Source organism: Papilio polytes, unplaced genomic scaffold (assembly GCF_000836215.1).
Source record: "Papilio polytes unplaced genomic scaffold, Ppol_1.0 DF824169.1, whole genome shotgun sequence".
Taxonomy (NCBI): Eukaryota; Metazoa; Arthropoda; class Insecta; order Lepidoptera; family Papilionidae; genus Papilio; species Papilio polytes.
In genome coordinates, this window is record NW_013525035.1 from 4,011,476 (window position 1) to 4,032,716 (window position 21,241).

Consider the following 21,241-nt stretch of genomic DNA (forward strand, 5'->3'; position numbering starts at 1 on the left):
TATTAAAATAAAGATATAAATCTTGTACATATCAGGTATTCTGATTGATAATAGTTCAACTATTTTGTTTTGTTACATTACGCAATTAAAAACATAAATAGTTTGATTTGCAAATTCATTCCTATTTTCCTATATGCTTTGACGCATCTTGTCGATTCTATTACGGATATTTATAATCGAAATTCACTTTGCTAAGGCGGCATAGTCCCGTGATCGTTAGACTCAACTCATTTCACGTCAGCTGGGACGTCAGTCAAAAGTCTTTATCCAATTTGAAGTAATCTCTCATCATACACACCATATCTACGAGAGGATTCAAATAAATGAACCACTAAATAAATAAAGCACTATTTATTGACCAAAAAATTATAAAAAAGAACACAACTTAAAAACGTGTTACTGAAATAAAAATTAAATTAAAAAAAATTAACAACAATTAGCTTCATCAGCTATCAGCTGTAGTATCAGGTGAGCCTTCCAATATTTAATTTTACGTAATAGTAACAACAAATCATTTAAATCATCCTGACTTCGCCGAAATAGTAAAGCTATTCCAGGCCGTAAGCTTTATAGAAACTAACAGAAAGAGAACATTTTTTTATGCGTCCTCTACTCCTTCAAACCTCTCCACTTCGTCCCATCCTTTAGTAATAGGGAAATGAAGGGGGAGAAAATCAGACATCAGACACGGAATAGTCAAATACTTATGAGTAAAGAAACCAAGTAATTGCATTATATGATTCAACCTGTGATTAATATGACGAATTACATTTTACGCAATGACACAATTTTGTGACGAAAACAAGAATTATTTACCTTTTTGAATGAATTGTTAAACTGTTACATTGTATTTTTTTTACACGTTGAGCACATTTTTTAATTGATTTCAGAAGTTGTACCAAAATTTACACAGGAACAAATTAAAAAAATTAGAAGTAACAAAACTATTCTATTTTATTTGCTCGTTTTAAACGATAGATGGCGCTGTAATGTTTCGAATTATTTGCAACCTATTTTATTCTGCATATATTCATTTACGATCGAATAAATTAGGGAACATTTGTTCCACTCTTTTTATCTATTTTTATTAAATATTTTAAAAAATATCATTCAGAGTTTTTATAAACTGATACATAATTTTGAATCCGAGTCAACATGGTAGCGTGGCCGAGCGGTCTAAGGCGCTGGTTTAAGGCACCAGTCTCTTCGGAGGCGTGGGTTCGAATCCCACCGCTGCCAATATCTTTTTTTTATTTAAAAAAATTATAAAATGTATAATTATATGACTTTACACATTTAAACACTATTATTGTTTTAAAAATTAATTAAATAGTACGTTTACAAGTTTTTTTATTTTACAAAGTGTATAATTTTTTTTACTTTATATAAAATGAAAATTTTATTAAAAAAAATATATCGAATAAATTAATAAGTGTACAAGATAATTATTTTATAACTATCGAAATTACGTCTAATTTTATATTTCTTATCGGTTGCGTACCTACATATATGATTATTTTCAATTACCAAAACATGTTATTATATGTACTAAGTATTTGTAACAGATTTCCGATAAAAATACGTTGCGATTGTAAAGATAAAGAAATAACCAACTTTCAATTACATGTACATTTTTTCAAAGAGTAAAAATCACCATATCTTTTAAAAAAATCAAATAAAAATACGATAAAAACGCATCAATACAAACACATCATAACCACGAAAAACTATTCGTGACTACATCTATAAAATTCGTAGATTTGTCAGTTTCTACCTGACAGATACTTCCTTACGAATTTTCGTGCTATGACGAATTACCCAAAACACATTACACACGTTAAAACTTACTCTCAATACGATAACAAGAAAATAAATCATCTAGTAAAATAATGTATTTAGTCATTAAAATTCTAAAAATTTTTATGAATTGTTGAAAAAGTATTCAAGATAACGACATTATTGGAAGACCTATGACGTAGTTTAAATTACAAAATTTAAATTACATCCGCTTATACTTAAAAAAAATAATATTAAACCGTAAGTCAAAATTCAGATTTCGATTCCGAGAGAGTAAATTCAGAGGCTTTTAAACCCTTAAATCGAAGGAGTTTTTTGTAGCAAAAAATCACACCAACACACTAAATTAAAAATCTTACTTATTTGTCCCTAAACTACTTCAGTAGATTATTTTTAACTAGCTGTTGCCCGCGACTTCGTCAACGCAGTATTGAGGTTAAAAAAAGTTGCCTATAATATACATGTCTGTCAGTTCTTCAGTGTAAGCCGTTTTGGAGATTACCCGGAACAAACGCGTCTTGTGTACAGACAGACAAAAAAAAATAAATGCGATTTTCGTTATCAGCAACCCAAATACATCATTACTCAGTGATAACATTGCTTTCAAAAGTTTTTAATCAATTAAAACAAAGGAACTAATGGGATTTTTTTGCCCGATTGCATCGATAGATTATAAAAATAATTCGATAGATCGTTAGACCTATCGGCTCAACGGGTCACACTTTTAATGGCAAAGTATTTCTTTAAATCTGTCCAGTAATTTTTAAGTTTATTCGTTAAACAAAAATATTAGTTGGATTGGAACAAAAGATGGGAAGGGAACATGGACTTGACGTTGGAGGAGACGCATAGGAAGGGGAAATATCCTCTTCATTTGCGTCTCCTCATCCGTCGATAAGGGCAATGCATCCGCTATTGTGAATGTCTATGGGCAGCGTTCGCTTTGCCAGCTTGGCGTATTCAGGTGGCCGCTTGCTCCTTTGCCACCTTATAATATAAAAAACAAAAAACGTGAATATTTAAATATATATTGCTTTTACTCTTTAACTATTTAAGATAAAAAAAAACAATTACATTCAACCTAGGTCAAATACAATAAAAATCATTTTAATTAGTAATAAATCGATTTTTAATCATCTTAAATTATTATAAGTGGTACATTTGATTAGAAAAGATTATAAAAGTGATTGCATCTATCGATATTATCGATACCGCCAAGGTTGCAACAAAGAGTAGGGACTTCACCTCGTTTAGTAATTGGAGATGAAATTCTATATAATAAATTATTAACTAGCAATTAACCGCGACTTTACTCAACTCACAATTTTTCTTCGTTATTTAACTACTAGATTTGCCCGCGACTCCGTCCGCGTCGTAAAAAAAACAAAACCAAGTAGCCTATTTGTTGTTCTAGAATATTCTCTAAATGTATGCCAAATTTCATTGAGATCTGTCCAGCCGTTTAGGCTACAAACTCTAACAAATATCCATCCAAATATCCATCTAAACTTTCACATATCTCGTAATCTCTACCGTTTTCATTTTTGTATATCGAAATAAAATAATGAAAATTCTCTTTCCAAAATAATACTTAAAAATAACATACAGACGAAGGAGCGAGCGCTAAGTATAGTTAAACATTAAATTTAACGTACTTTAAAAAACACCTTAATCTCGATAAGATTTTAATCTAAAGAAATACTAATTTTAGTAATTGAACAAGAAAATCGCATGTCAAATGTGTTTAAAAAATTACCACAATCGCTAAACAGCGTATTTAAATATTTTGAGCTATTTGTAATATATAAAATATAGGAATAAAACTGTCAATAATTTATTTGTCCAGTAAAAATAATTGATAAATGCATGTTTTGTCAAAGACAAACACCCGCAAAGTTTAAGTTTTATACGACGCTTTATTATAGCCTTTTAAGATATTTTTTTTTCATCATTTTCATTCATCACCAGCTCACTATATGTCCCCACCGAGGGGCTCGGAGCCTACCTTAATAAGGGGTGATATTTAAACCCCTAAATAGGGCTGATAGTAAGTTATTTACTGGCTTTTATTCCAAGAGATTCCACAAGATCTTTATTGTCTTATGAGATTTTGTTTATATTAAATGCAGCATGCAAAGAAATTAACTTTTATATATGCAATAAACTGTTAACATATAGGTTTCTGTGGGTTTAAACGTAATGTAATAAAATGTTAGAAATATTGTAAGATCTCGTAACTATATTTTTACGTAACATGCAAAATTGGTAAAAAAATGTGTAATATTTCATGATAATTGAGTTCTCCAGCAGATTTAACATAAGAACCACGTGGGCATTAAAGGTCACATAAAACTCAGTTCAGATATTGATTTTCAGACACTACAAAAAGAAAAATTTAGAAAAAACATAGATTTATCTAAAAAAAATTGTGCAAGGAACGAAAAAAATCAATTTCGCCTACACACAACATTCACTAATCGCTTCTATATAAAGCACATTTTATGCATTCCACGTCGAAAAAAAAAATCATAACACTAATTAGGCTTTACTAAATGTCTAATAACACTTTTTTTCGTAACTAACTCACCATTACATGGCTGAATTCACAAAACCTCCGTCTACACACAACAAACACTGACGTCAAACTGCCTAATGTCTTTCAAATTCGGAAGACACGGCATTCGATTTTTGAAAAACAGCTGAGACCAATACTAAAAGACCTCCCTCGCCCTTCGCAATGCACTGACATTCAGAAGAATAGAGGAGAGCGCGCTATAACGATAGGTCGCACATAAATGGTCAATTAACTTTCAAAGATTGATGTAACAAAATTTCAAATTCAGCCTTGTTAAAAGCGAAATTAAAGTGAAATATTCATTGTATAATTTCACAATATCATTGAAAGCAAGAGCCGCAATCGTATATATTGTGTTTTATTTTCGTAAAATGGACGCCATTTTCTAGGTGACAGACGCGCAAGTTTTCCCGCGCATGCGCGACATTAACTTTTTAAGGGCAAGGGTGAATAGTGAAATCGGACATAAATAAACGAGTCCGCTCAAACGTAAATCTATTTTTAGATAGGTAAACAGATTGCCTGTCGTTCCCTTGTTATCTTTAAATTGTTATTCGTATAATTTATGATTTTCGAATGCAAAAGTCGCTTTATCACGACATTTTACTAATGTACTATTTGTCAATTAAAAGAAAAAAACTAAACTAATAACTGACTTAATTATTGTATACTTTTATGTTATAAAATTCACTGTTGTATTTATCATGAATTGAATCTATATAATATTTTTAAAAATCTATACTCCTAAATACTCATGAAAAATCCGAAATCTTTTTTTATACAGCCACTTTCTGTTCTAGTGTTTGGAAACAAAAGTCTTGCAAGATCAAGATGCTCTTGTTCTTAAAAGAGACTAAAGTAAAGTGTTTTTGTACAATACTATAGGCTTTTAATGCACAATAGCCAAGAATGGAAAGAGCTGGAATAGGCCTATGTATCATAGGATACGCCGACAATTAGCCTAGGATAAAAAAAACGCATTTTAGATTTGTTTAAAAAAATCTATGTTAAGTGTGACTTACAATTAGGCTTAATAGACTTAATAGTAGAAGTAAAGGCTTAATAATTTAAAATAGACTTTTAGTTCACTTAAGAAAAAACTTTAAACGCGTGTTATTGGAATTTTCCTACAAGGTTCTTTAGCAATAACTTTTATGATATGAAAAAAGTATCCTTTTTCAATATTTTATTTGCATTGATTCCGTGGTTTTTAGTTTAAATAAAAGAAGTAAATAATTAGAATAAAGATGAATTAATTATTAACCATTCAGACCCATAAATAGCTTTGTTTATGACTATTATAGTCAAGGTTCTAAGAGTTATTGAATTTGTCTCGTGTAAGAAAAATCAAATCTCTAATTTTATTTCTGTCATATGATTGTTTGACGTCAATAAAACACTTGAATAAATCTTTTGTTTATATTTTCCATTAATGGACACTTTTTATTTATTTTATTTACGATTTGTTTATGTTTACAATGTCGAGCGGATAGTGTGAATAAAGGTGAATTATTCGCTTTACCCGTTGTAGTCAAAAAGTAGTCTAGCCATTTTCCCATATGTTTTAAAGTCATGCCGGAGTAAGGCACTCCTTCCTGTGGCTGATTAAAAGTAAGTGGAACTTATTATTTATTTTTTTCAATACCATTAGAAACTCGGAATAAAAAAACTTTACAAAGTCAAAAATTATTTGCTGAAAGTACCGACATCTAGTGGTGAAAATCAATAAAAAATTGTCCAATAAATCAGCAAGCAATAAAATGAAAAAATAGCAGATTAATCATAATTCTTTCAGCCGTTTAAGTTCAAACATCGTTCATTATAAAGTTTTTATGTTCAAAATGTCTTTAATCAAACCCAAACTCATTATCCAAAGAATGAGAAAATAGGAGACAAGTACCCATTGCTGAAAACTAATATTTCTTTAAATCGTAACTATTTTAACTATGGCTACATTTTCAATACGCTCATTGGTCGATTCGCTGTCAGTCTTCCTTCAATTTTGTCAATTGTCAAAATTGTAAACTTGTTAAAGTCGTGTAACGGCTTTAAATGTTCAAAAACTTTATTAATATAAATTCCATTGGAAATATCTAATAATCTTATTATTACAGAATAAAATCACGACAGACATCACACGATGAACACCAAAACGCAAAGTAATAGTAGAAATCGTAAGTAATTTAATAGATAAAAAAATTGGCTTTAGTTTTCGATCTATGAAGCTTCTAACTTTATGTACTAATTTTTAGGTTTTCTAAAGTTATCATTGAAGAAAAATCATGAAAACAGTGCAAAAGCTGCCAGAAAACTAAACCAAAGCTCGGATGTTATCATTCTTGACGAATCATTTGATAGATTACAAATGGAATTCAAAAACAATGTAAGTAATAATATTAATCACATCAAAACCATAGTATTAGTCGGAACTAAATATTTTTATTTTTGCTGTGACAAATTTATTTGGAGGGTAATTTTTCAATCATCTGTAGCCTAATAATATCTATCATCTGAATCATCTAATGTCTATCATCTAAAATAATATAATTTTGAGAGATTGATCTCTTTAGAGAGAGGAATAATTCAATATATTGACTAACTCATGTGAAACTTTTACACCTGTGTTTGTTATTTTTGTTATGTTTTATATAAATATTGGTCTATATTGGTTTTTTTTTATATTCTTAAGCTGGTTTTCACTGACGTGAGGATTATTCCCAACTGTCACCCCGCTCTGGCACCACGTGGGGACAGACAAGAAAAAAGTTACAACTATCCCACCTTTTAGTCACACTATCACCAATAAGGTGACAGATGAAACCATTTAGAAATAAAATAAGTTACAACCATCCCCTTGTTGCAAAAGTGGGACAAATGAAACTTTTTATTCTTATCTATCCCCAAGTGGGGACAGCGGGGTAACGGTTGGGAATAATCCCATTATGAGGTGTATTCACAAAGTTAGTACAAACATTGTACATTACTTGTAACATCTGTCAGTACATTGCCTTACATAATATGGTATGTTTGCTTCAAACTTGCTGCTTAAAAGAAATGTTCACTTCTATATCTTACCAATAATATGCAAAAGTTTAGATGGATGGATGTTAGAAGGTATCTTCGGAACATCATAGATCTCAATAAAATTTGACACAGAATATAGTCTGGAAGAACACATAGGCTACTTAATTATGCATGGACAAAGTTACAGGCAAAAGCTAGTCAATTTATTGCAATGTATGTATAAATGGTCACTTCCTATGTAACTAGCTGTTGCTTGCGACTTCGTCCACATGAAATTGAAAAATAATAAAAACATAGCCTATGTTACTCATAGACAAATTACCTTTCTAACGGTGAAAGAATTTTTATAATTGGTCCAGTAGTTTTTTAGTTATTTCTATACATACAGAAGTACTACTCTTTTCTCTTTATAATATTAGTACAGATTGATATTTTATCTATTGTACAGATATCACCAAAGAAGATATATTCTCCAATTATGATAAATGATTCATGTGAACTGTTTGATGAAAAGTTACCTAAAATAGAGCTGGTAAAAACTAAACCCAGCAAGACGGGAAATGTAAGTATTTTCTGAGACTACATTATTTTTGTTTACCACAAATATCTGCTTGATTGCACTTAAAATCTAGTTATTTCTGTTAATATATGCAACAAATTACAATATAACACTACCTTGTAATAGACAGTAGAGATATACAGAGAATTGCAGCTATTTGATTACTCCCCTCCCTACCCTAATTAGTAAAGGGTGGGAAGGAAAACAGTGTACTTCATAAGTAATCTAATTTTCAATTATAATTTACGTTAGGATTATCTGTGGCTCATAGCTTCAGTACTTGGGTTCGAATCATTCAATCGTTATGTATCAGTGCTTTTCTATTTCCCAATTTCATATTTCAATTTATCCAATGTTACAGTAAAGAAAATCTAAAGTATAAAGTCAACATGCACTGGCCTAGCATTGTCTAAGGTCTAGTCACTTAGGGTATTCAAGCTTCTTAATGGGGATATATAGCTGATGATGAATTTTATTACAGATATTAAATTCAACAAAAGAAGATATGGCAACACCATTAAACGAATCTAGACCGAGTTTTGATGGTTGGTCACCATCACAGAACATAGTATGTGTTACCCCGAAACAAGAAACAATACCATCAACTCCGAAAGATATCGCTAATGAATCTTTAGAAGAATGTTCTATGAAAAAAATTCAGCAATCACAGAAGAAATTACTTGATGACTTATATGGTGATACATGGAAAAGCATACCATCTCTTCTAAAAACGTTAAAAAAAGAAAAACATAATATAGTGCCTAAAAAGCTATTTGACGACGATGCTGATAATATTATCAGTGAAAAAGCCAGTACAAGGAAAGAAATAAAACAAAATAAATTATTATATTTAACAGAATCTGAGAAAAAGATAAATAAAGAATTAAGTACAGAGAAGAAATTTAAAAAGAAATTGTACACAGAAGTTGTACCCAATACACCGGAACCAAAAACGAAGAAAAAAGAAAAGAATACAAGTACAAAGAAATTGAAAGGTCTATCAGTGACGGAATTAGTACAAGTTATGAAAAATGATGTTGACAATTTGACTAGAAAAGTTGAAAATATAAGTGTATCTAAAAACGTTGAAATCACACCGTCAAAAGAATTGGCTGTCAATAGACTTAGTTTCCTTGCATCTTTAGCAGGTGAGATAGTTTTAATTTTTGTCTACATATTTGTTATTATATCTTAAATATATTGTCTTGTAAGGAACCCATTTCTTACAAGGAAAAAGGTGGGAAGGGAAATATTTGATGTAGGAGGGATGCACAGAAAATGGATATTTCCTCTTCTTATGCATCCCTCTTACAACAAAGTTAGGAACCTGCAATATGGATATCTATAGTCAATAGTCGCTTCGCTATTTTGGCGAATTATAATAACCGCTTGCATATTTGTCACTGTGTGTGGGTTCGCAATAATAATTAAAAATAATCTTGTTTTTTAAACATAAGCCTTATAAAATAGCTTTTAGTAGAAACCAATAATGTTAAACAACAAAACAAAACAGCAAAGTTATTTTTAAATACTTTTTAAATTAATGATTTAACAAAATCTACTCCAGATTTAAATTTACTGTATTTTTGGTATTTACTTTTATATAGTTATTTTTATTATGGTAATAATAATCTTACTTCTTACTAATATTATAAATGCGAAAGTTTAGATGGATGGATGGATGGACGGATGGATGGATGGATGGATGTTTGTTAGCGTTTGTAGCCTAAAGGCTGAATGGATCTCCATGAAATTTGGCACAGGTTTAGAGCATAGTCTGGAAGAACACATAGGCTACTTTTTATCCCGGGAATAGTTACGGTTCCCGTGGGATTCATTAATTTAGTTTTTTAATGTTTATTCGATCATTCTGCAACGGTTCAACATATCTTATCGAAATTTGGCACAGATATAAAACAAAGTCTGGAGTACACATGGGATAAGATTCATCTCCGAGAAATGTCCGGTTCCCGAGGGATACGTAGCTATTGGTAATTTATATAGTTCGTATGTTTACTAATACCACACGGACGAAGTCGCGGGCAACAGCTCGTTATGTTATAAATGTGAGATTTTAGATGGATAAATGTTTGTTGAAGTTTGTAGCCTAAACTACTGATCGGATATGGATGAAATTTGGCAAAGAAATAGGACAGTCTGAAAGAACATATAGGCTACTCACTTAGGTTTTTTTTAAAACCACGCATAGGAGTAGCGGGTGAAAGCTTGTGCATAAAAATAAGTATCATTATTGATTTATTTCAGATAATGTGCCTTCGTGGAGATGTCATCCAGAAGCGATACAATATCGAGACAACTTCAAGTCATTACGTGAACAACTCACGCGGCGTTTGTTCCTAGATTTCAATAAAATTGTATTTGATAATGTTTTGGACGCTGATTTACCAATCATATGGGATACCAAGCTTAGGAGTACTGCGGGGTAAGATAAAAAAAAGTTAATTGTACTTTTTTTTAACTATAAGGCAATTTTTTCACATATTTAATTTCTATTGTTAAAAACAGTGGATCATTAAATTCTGTAACGACCATATTGTTATTTATGTGGGGTTGTGGCTCGATCAAAATAAAATAAACTTGCAATTTATTGCTACTTTTAATATTTACAATTTACTTTTTTCCAAAACACATCTTTATACATCGTCGTTCCTCTTTTTTATCTGTCTCTCAACTTAAAACTAATTTTACACGAACGTCAAAATGTAAAATTCGAAATCAATTAAAAAGAAAACATATTAAAAAGAAACACGTTTAACCTCTTATAACCTCCTTATCGTACATTTATATTTTAAATTATCATAAGAAAAATGTAGAATTTATTGTTACATATTGGTATTGTTGTATTTTAATACTTTAAGGAAAATATATCTTACTAATATTATAAATGCGGAAGTGTACATGGATTTTTGTTACAGTTTGTAGCCTAAACTGCTTAACTGATTTCGATGAAATTTTGCATAGATGTAGAGGATAATCTGGAAAGAAAACATAGGCTATTTACATTTTTAATTCCATGCGGACGGAGTCACGGGCGGAAGCTAGTAATGTATAATTTAAAAAAAAGCAAACTGTTGTGATTAAACTTTTAATCGTAGTATCTGTACTAATATTATAAAGAGGAAAGATTTGTATTTTTGGATTTCTGTTTGTTTTGAAATGAGTCAAAAACTACTGGGCCGATTTCAAAAAATCTTTCACCATTAAAAGCTATGTATCAGTGAGTAACATAGATCATGATCATGTTGATGCGCACGATACGCGAGGAGCAGCTAGCCATCAAATATCTGTATATTTTTTTTTTAGATTTATTTCAACAAAATACAGTTTGACATAATTGTCTTGACACAGCTTTGTGCCATTAAACATACAATGTTTATATTGGCACTGCACAGTTCACATTTTAATTAAAAGATAGTTATAGGTTATAAAAATGTATTCAAATAACGGTTTAAATAATAAAGTAACAATTCAATATACAAGACATATTAACATAAGAGTTCATGAATTACCCATCGACAAAGTAGCCCTTTAACACGACTGTACGTAACATTCCAGTACGACAACTAACCGACTGCTGAAGACAGCGCGAGGCGACCGCATCCGCACGTCCAGCGTGAAGTTGTCCAGCAAGGTGGTGGACGCGCCGCAGCGCCTGCGCGACACGCTCATACACGAGCTGTGCCACGCCGCCACCTGGCTGCTGGACGGCGAGCTGCGCGCCGGACACGGCCCGCTCTGGAAGAAGTGGTCAGTGTACTACACTACACCATACTGCACTGCACTGCACTACATTGTACAACACTACACTATACTGCACTTCATTATACTACACTACACTACACTACACTACACTACAATGAATTGCACTATACTGCACTACGTTACATTGCACACAACACTATACTACACTACACTACATTGCTCTGAATTACATTACAATATACTGCGCTACACTACATTTTACTATATGCTTTGCACCACACTGCACAATACTGGATTGTACTGCTCTGAGCTACATTCGCTACACTATGCTGTAGCATAGTGTAGCGGCTATGCTGTGTACAGCATAGCCCTGAATTACACTTCTCTTCAGAATGGTATATTCTGTATTGAACTCCACTCCACTGCATTGCACTACTCTACACTGAACTACAGTACATTTTACTACAATACATACTACAATGCACTACACTACACTTTACCACAATATTCCTTTTAGACCAATAAATCAGCGCAATGCAAAATAATACATTGTCTAAGATATACACATAAAGTAAATTATGAAATGATGACAGTGAAAAAAAAACTATTTAGGGTTTCTTTTATTATTTTAGCAATTCATCTTAATACTTCTTTTACTTTACTGTATGTATGTTTTATGTAATTTTGCAGGGCGACGCGCGCTTTGAAGTTATTGCCCGAGCTGGGAGAGATCTCGCGCTGCCACGACATGGAGATATACTTCAAGTATTGCTACAAATGTACTAAATGTGGATACAGGTATGTATTGTATGTCACCGTTAAATTGTGAATACAGCATGTTTGTAATTCGTCTAGGATTTTTTAGCAAAATTGCAAATATTTCGATATTTTGTAAAGATTTATTAAATATTTGGCACTCCTGAATCTTGAGTTTTCCACAAACACTTATAATGAAATCTTACTAATATAATAAATGTGAAAGTTTGGATGGATGGATGGATGTTTGTTAGAGTTTGCAGCATAAATGTCTGAACGGATCTCGATGAAATTTGGCATAGATGTAGAGGATAGTCTGGAAGAACACATGGCTACTCACTTTTGTTTTTTTTTAATACCACGCGGACGGATTCGCGGGCGAAAGTTCGTAAATAATAATTATTAACATTTTATTGGTTTGTTGAACTTTTTAAAAAAAGATAGAATCGTTTAAAATCTGATTTTTTTTCGATTGACATCTTATCTATAATCTTTATAGGTAATTTGATTATGAAAAAGAAATAATCAATTGGGATTTTCAGTTCGCCAATTTTTTACTGTTTAAAATTATTATTATCTCAGGTTTTTACGTTTGAATCACATGTTAAATTTAAAACCGGTCATTTTTCAAGTAAAACTGTTAAAGGAATAAAATCTACTTATGAGGGAAAATCAAAATCGCTTCAGTTCAATTTTTATAAAACTAGGCATACCAAATTATGACTTATTACTACCAACAATTTGGTATGCCTAGTTCTAAAAATAAGAAATTTTACTAACACTATTTTGCTTTTTTATTTTAACGGTAAATCGGGGGGTTTAAAGGTACAGTTTTTGCTCCCCCAAAATACCTTAAAGCATGCCCAAGAGGCAGAAACTAAAAATAGATAAAAATATTACTACAAATAAAATGATTTTTATACTAGTTAAGCTAAACTAACTTTGATGACCTAAGCTAGGTCTTCACCTAGTTCAGGTCATGGGGCATCTAACTTAGGCTTCCCTTTACGCCATTATTATGAAATACTAGCTTTCGCCCGAAACTTCGTTCGCGTGGAATAAAAAAAAAACAAAAGTGAGTAGCCTATGTGTTATTCCAGAGTATCCTCTATATCCATACCAAAATTCATTGAGATCCGTTCAGCCGTTTAGGCTACAAACTCTAACAAACGTCCATCCATCTAATCTAGACTTTCACATCATACTTTGTACTAAGATTATAAATGCGAAAGTTTAGATGGATGTTTTTTAGAGTATGTAGCCAAAACGGCTGAACGGATCTCGATGAAATTTGGTATGGATGTAGAGGATAATCTGGAAGAACTCGTGGGCTACTCAATTTAGTTTTTTTTTAATCCACGCGAACGAAGTTGCGGGCGAAAGCTAGTTTATAATATTAGTATGATTAACAAGGTTTTTTCATTCCAGCATAAAACGCCATTCGAAATCTATTGATGTGACAAAAAAGTGTTGCGGTTATTGTCATGGAACTTTTGAGGTTATTGTGAACAGAAAAAACAAAGATGGCGTCGTCGTGTCGACTCCCGCGAGGAAAACTGGTCCAAATGGCTTCGCTTTATTTGTTAAAGAAAACTACGGTAATTTAAAAGATGGTACGAAATCACATGCAGAAGTAATGAAATTATTAGGTGAGCAATTTTCAGCTAGGAAAAAGAAAATTGAAGAATTTGATATATGACAGTACATTAACGTATTTGAGATATTTGATTTGTGACCTGAATAGGGCAGGACCTTGGAAGTACCGAAAATGTTGACTATAGTGACAATAAACACGAAAAAAGAGGATTTTTATGGGAAAAAATAATATATTGACACTTGGCACGTCAGAAACAAGAGTAGTCTTCTACGCGACGTGCCAACTCAACTGATTTTAAGTAATGAATTTAATAGACTTGGAAAGTTAGGGGAAATTTCCATAATTTAAATATTTTTGTCTTTACAAACAATTGACTTTATCGATTTTGATGTTTTAGTACATAATTATACTTTTCCATTAACAATATTGTTAAAAATGTTTTCATGTTGGTACTGATTCTAGCAAAAGTATATTTTTGCTATGGAAAACATTTTATCCAATTTAATATTTAAGAGGTTTGTATATTTGTTATTATATGTACCTGGTATTTATAATTTTACAATTAATTTAAGATATATTTATGTTTTAGGACATTTTGTAACAAGTTACAAGATAAGTTTTTTTGACTGTATATTTACAAATTTGTTTTAAAATGTTTGTAAAGAATTTACTGTGAAGTGAAAATTATGAGTGTGTTGATTTATCTTATTAGGAAAAGCTCCAAGACAAAAAAAAATGTTTTTAATTATGATTGGAAAAAGGTCAAACTAAATGTAAAATAGCGCCATCTATTATCTAAGATTGTAACTTATTCCCCAGATTAGTTTATGTAGTTTGCTCTTTTCGTTAACAGATGGCATAAATCTTAACATGAATAATAAGATTTTTAACATGTTTTTTGTAACATTTCTTCACAGTTTAAATATTATAAAAAACTATTTGTGAAAATCTGTTAATTGTATGAAATTTGAATGATTTAAATTTGTAAATGTTTACACTTATTTGTATATATTATAATAAAATAATTTATTTACTATACATTATTTTGTAAGTGTATAATAATTTAATGTTTGTTATGGACTAATAGTATCTCACATAAAATGTAAAAACGCCAAGGTTCGTAATGTCTCTCGTTACAAAAATGTATAACAAATGGGAATAAACGACTAGAATAATTTTAATACTTACGTTACGAAGCGTTTTCTACGTTTCATGTTTTTGGTGGTATCTCTTTTTGTAACTTATCTTTCTTTTTTGGGGAAATGTAATTTTTACATCAAATATGTGTTTTCTTTACACCCATTCCCTATCTTCTGGCTTTTCTTTCAGGTTTATGAAGAAATCTGGACGGTAGATGTTTCTTGGCGATTAAATTTTAAGATTGCGAGCTTTTGTACTACAAAAGTCTGTATTAATTCAAGGTAAATCTCTTAGGCTGTAACTCTCGATGTGCCACGTATGACCGCATGTGAACACAACGCCTGTTTTACATTTGGCAAATCTTAGCGTGTATCTTTATTTTTTTCTTTTCACATCTTGGACTAAAGTATTTTATTTTTTTTCATAGGTTCTATTATGTTTCGGCCTTTCGTTTTTATTCCAATTTTATTGGCTATCCATTTTTCATTCATCTATAGACTTAATTGACTAAATCCAAGATTTAAAGTTTCTATCATCTAGTAGTAAGTACATAAAGTTAAAATTTTAGCTTCATCCACAATGAAGTGCTCAGGTCAAAGGTCCGAAATTTACGCAATATTCGTATCGCAAATATGAAAAATAATACCTGTCCATAGATGGGTTTTCGTAAGGCAACTATACCATTGTGTTAGACACATTAATATCTTCATTTTGTTTTCGGTAAGTATAGTTAGATTTCTTTATAAAAATCTTTTTTTACTTTGTAGTCACGAATCGGTAAAATTTAATGAACATCAACGATAAAATCAATAAAACCACAAATAAATTTTAATCCCTTTTTTTATTTTTATACATAGTAAATGTCAGTTTTGTTAAATGATAAAGATAGGTACAGTCTTGAAAATATTAAAGAAAAAAATATATAATATACAACAAATGCGTCCTGTACGGGCGTAACTATGTCTCCCGTTATATACACTTATATAACTAAAGTAAATAAAATTAAAAAAACCGTGGCATTATGGTGCACTACCATACTTAATACAATTTTATTTACATAGGAATTACAATTATATGAGCACTGAGTTAAATTGCCACTTATCATAATAATTATAACAGTTTCAAGTGATAATAAAAATTAAATAAAAACCCCTACATTTATGTATTACACCGACTACTTTCGGGCCCTTTTTTAAACCATTTACTCTAAAGGGCCCAAAATTAGTCAGTGCCAATAATAATGCAGTTATTTTTATTTTATTTAATCCGTGTTTTGCCAATTATAAATATTCTTTAGTATATCACCTAATCTATACAATTATTTCTTTTTTTACCTATCTATTGTGAAGTGCCAACATTTATTACGATATATGCTCTTAGTACACAAACATTTAGTAATTTGCTTGGAACCTTACTATAAACTACCAAAGCATTACCAAAAATATAATTGTTTATTTCCACAGAAAATAAAACATAGACATCGACTTGATTTTTTTTTACAAATATGGTATTAATAAGTACATTTTTATCAGTCGATTTATATTTTTATAGAAAATTATTTAAATCAGATATTTTACTAAGAGCACATATTTCTATAAGTTATAAAACGTCTGTTAACATTTTCGTGTTACATTAACTACATAAATATTCTGTGTGAATGAAAATTACTTTCTATCATAGATTCTGATTCTAAAAACAATTACAAAAGCTGCATTTTTTAATTACAAATTATTATATAAAAATAATGGCAGGAATGAAATACCATGGGTTATTGTGTTGACTAGGGAAAAGTAATTTAATTATTTTAGTAAAGAAGTCGTCCATTAATCATGTGTTTTTTGACCCCCTCCCCTCCACTATTAGTTATGGCAAGATACAACTTAATATATAACCATAATTAAATGTATTTTTACTACAAATTGAAGTTTCCTGAATATTATAACTAAATATTAAATACAGGTACTTGGATTAAATTCTATTATTTTTAATTTTACAATTACATCAGTATCTAAATACACGACAAATGTAATGCTTGCCCTCATAATGATTTTCTCGGAACCTTTTTCGGACTTCACATAAATAATGGACGATCTCTAAAATATTTTGCTTGTACTCCTTATATTGTACCAAATTGACAAAAGTTAATGCAAAATTTTAATTTTTACATATGGTAGCATCTGTAACTATCTGATATAAAAAGCGTTTTAATAGACCAATCACAAAATTGCTATTTTAAACAAAAAAATAAATCAACACAATATTAAAGTGATTGTAAAGCAAATAATTTTTTAACAAATCAAGATCACAAGGAATACAATAAATAAAAGAAAGAAATAACAGTTCTAACCGCATTGAGAACTTATTTTATTATATACTATTATACCTGAAGTTAGCTACGGAATAAGGAATGCGAGAGTGAGATGAACACAACATCGATATGTGTGACAGAGAAAGATGTATGTTCTGTTGTTCAATTTTCAATATCTGCTAACTTCAGAAGCGACAAATGTACTTATTCATCTGGTTTTATGAAGAGTTAATAATTTAAACAGAACTGTTCAATTGATATTTTGTAATTAATTTGTTATGATACAATTTATTTTATCAGCTTAATGTTTAAATAGATTTAGAAATGTCGATTAATTATGAAAATTACAACAATAATAAACTGCAAATCACTACAATTGGCTATTTTGCCATAAGTGTTTATTAAATTTCACATTGGCCATATCATAAATGATAAACGCGACAATCTAGTTAACAAAATGGCATTTCAGTCAAAGAAACTTCTTAAATAAACAGGGCCTTAGAATAAAAAAAAACGCTATATACAAAAGGCCGTTATAATAGGATCGCATGTTAAACGGATCCCGTATTAAACCTATCTATCAATTTACAATGTCTATACAATGAGATGCACGAGTTCCACGTGAAATGTACGTTAGAAATTTAGATTCTCTGTCTCGTAAGACAGACTGACTGTGAATCAGGTCTGCGAGTGACCATCTTCTAACGGTCGGAATCGGACAAAGCCGTCTTGAGCTACAAGCATACTGCCCCCGCCTTCGTTCGGGTTAATTTCGTCTTGTGGTTGAGAGTACGAAGCCTCATAGCTGCAATTCCTAGGCGCAGGTTGTGGTGTACCTAACGCACAAGGGTATGCCCTATCATTAGGATCCTCTGAGAATCCGTATAGATCTGTGGATTTAGGTCGATCTGGGAACCCATTCCCTTTACCTCGTTTCTGACTCCCGCTAGAATTGACCATAGCGGTGGAAGGCGAGTTCCGACGCTGGGAGCTCCTAATTTGTTGACAGGGGGCTTCGTAACTCCTGTTAGGGTTGAGGGTCTGTATCCCCGAGGAATGGTAAGACGCGTTCTCCGCGTTATAATTGCTGTACTCGTCAGGCATATGTGGTTGGTGATAGTGGTGATTCATAGAGGGATCGTAACCCATCGTCATGCAATTCTGAACGTTCTTGTTCTTAGCTCTGTGCTTTTTACGTGGATTACTATTCGTTCGCGAGGAAACTCTATCGTAGGACATGTGTTTGAAATTATGGGAACTTCTATTGGAGCCGCCGTTGTAGTTTTGATTTTTGATATCACGGATAAAGTCACTGTTGCTGCCGTATTGGATGACATTGTATTCGTGGTCTAAGGGATCGTCGCCCTGGAGGGATTGTATGGCGGGGTCACAGTTGGAGTAGTGGTCATCCGAAGCGGATTCTATACCGTTGTAACCGGCCATGTTTGGATGATGTTTGATCAAATGGTTGGTCACACCTTGGCCGGAGGCGGCGTTGCTAGACTCCGTAGAACTGCTGTGGCCGGCATTAGCGATGGAACTGTGGCCAGAGTAGTTCTCGGTACCCGAATTATTATCGCAGTTACCGGCCAACGTGCTCAATTGGAACCTCTGATGCTCCATGACGTTGGCACCGAAACATTGTTCTGGCATCACCGGGTGATGTCCAGCGGTTTCGTAGACCGGTTTCCCGGTTCTCAAAGTGTACGTCTTGAGGTTTGTGTTAGTGTTGCATATAGTCGGATAATCGGATTCGAATTGCTCGTTACTAGAGCCGGCGGTACACGGGAAGAAACCGGATATCTTTTGTCCATCGCCTTTTTCGTGTTGCAGTGATGCTACGATTCCGATTTTGAGACTTATGACCCACGAAATAAGTGCTACTACACTTATTTCTATGAGTCGCAACGAGAATTGGTATCCCCACTGCAGCCAATCGAATTTGGTCATGCTGACTTGATTGATTCCTATTATCCCGTATATCTGTAGAGTCGCCATTAATACAAACAGCAACGCGGTAGCCAAATTTATATGTATCCCTTGATAGAGATTCTGGAAACCATGTATGTAATTGTGACTTTTCTTCTGAAGAATGGCTTTTAGCATTTTATATACATAAAGATAGCACAGTCCCAAAATAAGGCATACTATTATAAATATTATCTGACAAGTAAGTCCTAATACCCTTTTTTCGACTCCCTGAGGGGTCCTATATATTGTATTACTATTTTCAAAGATATGCAACGTTACACAAGTAAGGAGGAGGACTCCGCCGCCGACGATGATGCTTCGAGAGCGGAATAAGAAGGAACAACATTTATTCCTGTAGTTCGCACTATTGGTCATAAGGAACAGAATGGTACTAGCGAATGCAATTGTTAAGAATATTTCCGGAACATGTAGTAATATTTCACTTATGAATATTGGCAGAGAATTGTTAATATTGTAAGGATCGTAACAAAGATAAAATATCCTCATTAGACAAACGAAAACTAAAATCAAATGTAATATTATGAAATAATACTGCGTGAAGAGATGTGTAAACTTATTGTAGCAGATTATTTTGAATATTGAATAAACAGCTAATATTGTGAACATAACAGTGGCTAAGTAAATATGGACATTCCAAGCGAAGGGCCAGGTGGCGCCGGGTCGTTGCACCGGGCCATTGTTTTTAGAGTCTTGTTTCAATACTTTCTTATCAGAATTCACGTTTGCTAGATTATGATATCTCTCCGTGGACATTTCTGGATCTTTTAATTCGAAGCCAATAGTCGTCGCTGGCATATAATCATTTCTAGTATCATTCCTCTCTTTATTAGTTGAATATTGTAGGTTTCTCCTAGTGTTAGTTTCTCCATTCTGATCTATGATTAAGGGTCGATCTATATTCATTTCTGGATCTAAAACAGCTAACACTGACCCTTCGGTAGAGGAGTCTCGATTTGTATCACTGAGGGTAACACTTGTGTCTTTAGTCACAAACACGTCACTTTTGGAAGTCTTCTCAGGCTGGTGCTGTGGTTTCGCGGTGACAGTCCGCAGTAGAACATCAGGGATGTCCTCCTTCCTCCCGTTGGATCCCGACAATATCCTGGATATAGTCGGGATGTTGAGCGAGTTCGGCACGAAGTCTGTGAAGTTAGCTTGATCTGTGCCATGTTTGATGTCGCCATCTAATTCGTCAGGCTGCAATGAGAAAATACATCAATTAATAAATGAAACTAACCAAATCTTACTAATATTATAAATGCGAAAGTTTAGACGGATATGTCTTAGTTTGTAGCGCAAAATTGCGTGATGGTCTGAAAGAACTCGTAGGTTGTTTACTTTTGTTTTTTTTAATCCCACGCCGACCTAGGTACGGGCGAAAGCTAGTACAAAAACAAAATATAAAAGTACCCACAGGTATACCAGGAAATCTACACTAAGGTGCTGTTTAAGTGACTACTAAAGGTCTCTGAATGCACCAGTTAGTCCTATAACATTACAAATTGGATAACGAATCGAGTTTAAACTTTCGTATAATTCTATTCAAGGAAATACCGACCTTATGACTGGGTGTGTTAAGAGGCTTTTTCTTCTGCGGCTCGAGGCCGGGCGGCGGCGCGGGCGGCGCGGGGGGAGGCGCCGGGACTTGCGGGGACGAAGTTTCCTGAAAATCACATAAAATATTTGGCTAAGTTCGTAGTTTATATGAATACATTATTATCTAGTTATGAGATCGGAAGAGACGCAAGTTTGTTTGGAAAATTTAACCTA

At 32.4% G+C, this 21,241-nt stretch overlaps 2 protein-coding genes and 1 non-coding gene across 5 annotated transcripts in view; 2 read left to right on the plus strand and 1 right to left on the minus strand.

Moving 5' to 3' along the window:
- Positions 1-1,157: 1,157 nt before the first annotated feature.
- On the plus strand, positions 1,158-1,239 carry Trnal-aag. Its single transcript has one exon. It is a non-coding gene; the product is annotated as a tRNA-Leu (tRNA).
- Positions 1,240-6,398: 5,159 nt separating this feature from the next.
- On the plus strand, positions 6,399-14,487 carry LOC106111305. Its single transcript, XM_013293330.1, has 8 exons — positions 6,399-6,546; positions 6,625-6,755; positions 7,845-7,958; positions 8,437-9,103; positions 10,221-10,398; positions 11,532-11,723; positions 12,369-12,476; positions 13,863-14,487. Exons 1-8 carry the CDS (start codon positions 6,513-6,515, stop codon positions 14,131-14,133), a joined length of 1,695 nt encoding a protein of 564 aa, XP_013148784.1. The 5' UTR covers positions 6,399-6,512; the 3' UTR covers positions 14,134-14,487.
- Positions 14,488-15,993: 1,506 nt separating this feature from the next.
- The window catches only part of LOC106111364, a 331,426-nt gene continuing 326,178 nt past the window's right edge, over positions 15,994-21,241 (minus strand). For all 3 annotated transcript variants that reach the window (XM_013293413.1, XM_013293414.1, XM_013293415.1), the window contains 2 exons: positions 21,030-21,134; positions 15,994-20,668 (listed from right to left, as the gene is read on the minus strand). In XM_013293413.1, coding sequence (XP_013148867.1) covers positions 18,158-20,668; positions 21,030-21,134 — 2,616 coding nt within the window. In that variant the 3' untranslated portion in view covers positions 15,994-18,157. The remainder of the gene's footprint in view (positions 20,669-21,029; positions 21,135-21,241) is intronic.

Coding starts and splice junctions, on each gene's coding strand:
- LOC106111305 (XM_013293330.1), top strand. CDS start 6,513: ATGAACACCAAAACGCAAAGTAATAGTAGAAATC. Junction 6,756..7,844: donor AAATGGAATTCAAAAACAAT/GTAAGTAATAAT, acceptor TCTATTGTACAG/ATATCACCAAAGAAGATATA. Junction 10,399..11,531: donor AAGCTTAGGAGTACTGCGGG/GTAAGATAAAAA, acceptor GTAACATTCCAG/TACGACAACTAACCGACTGC.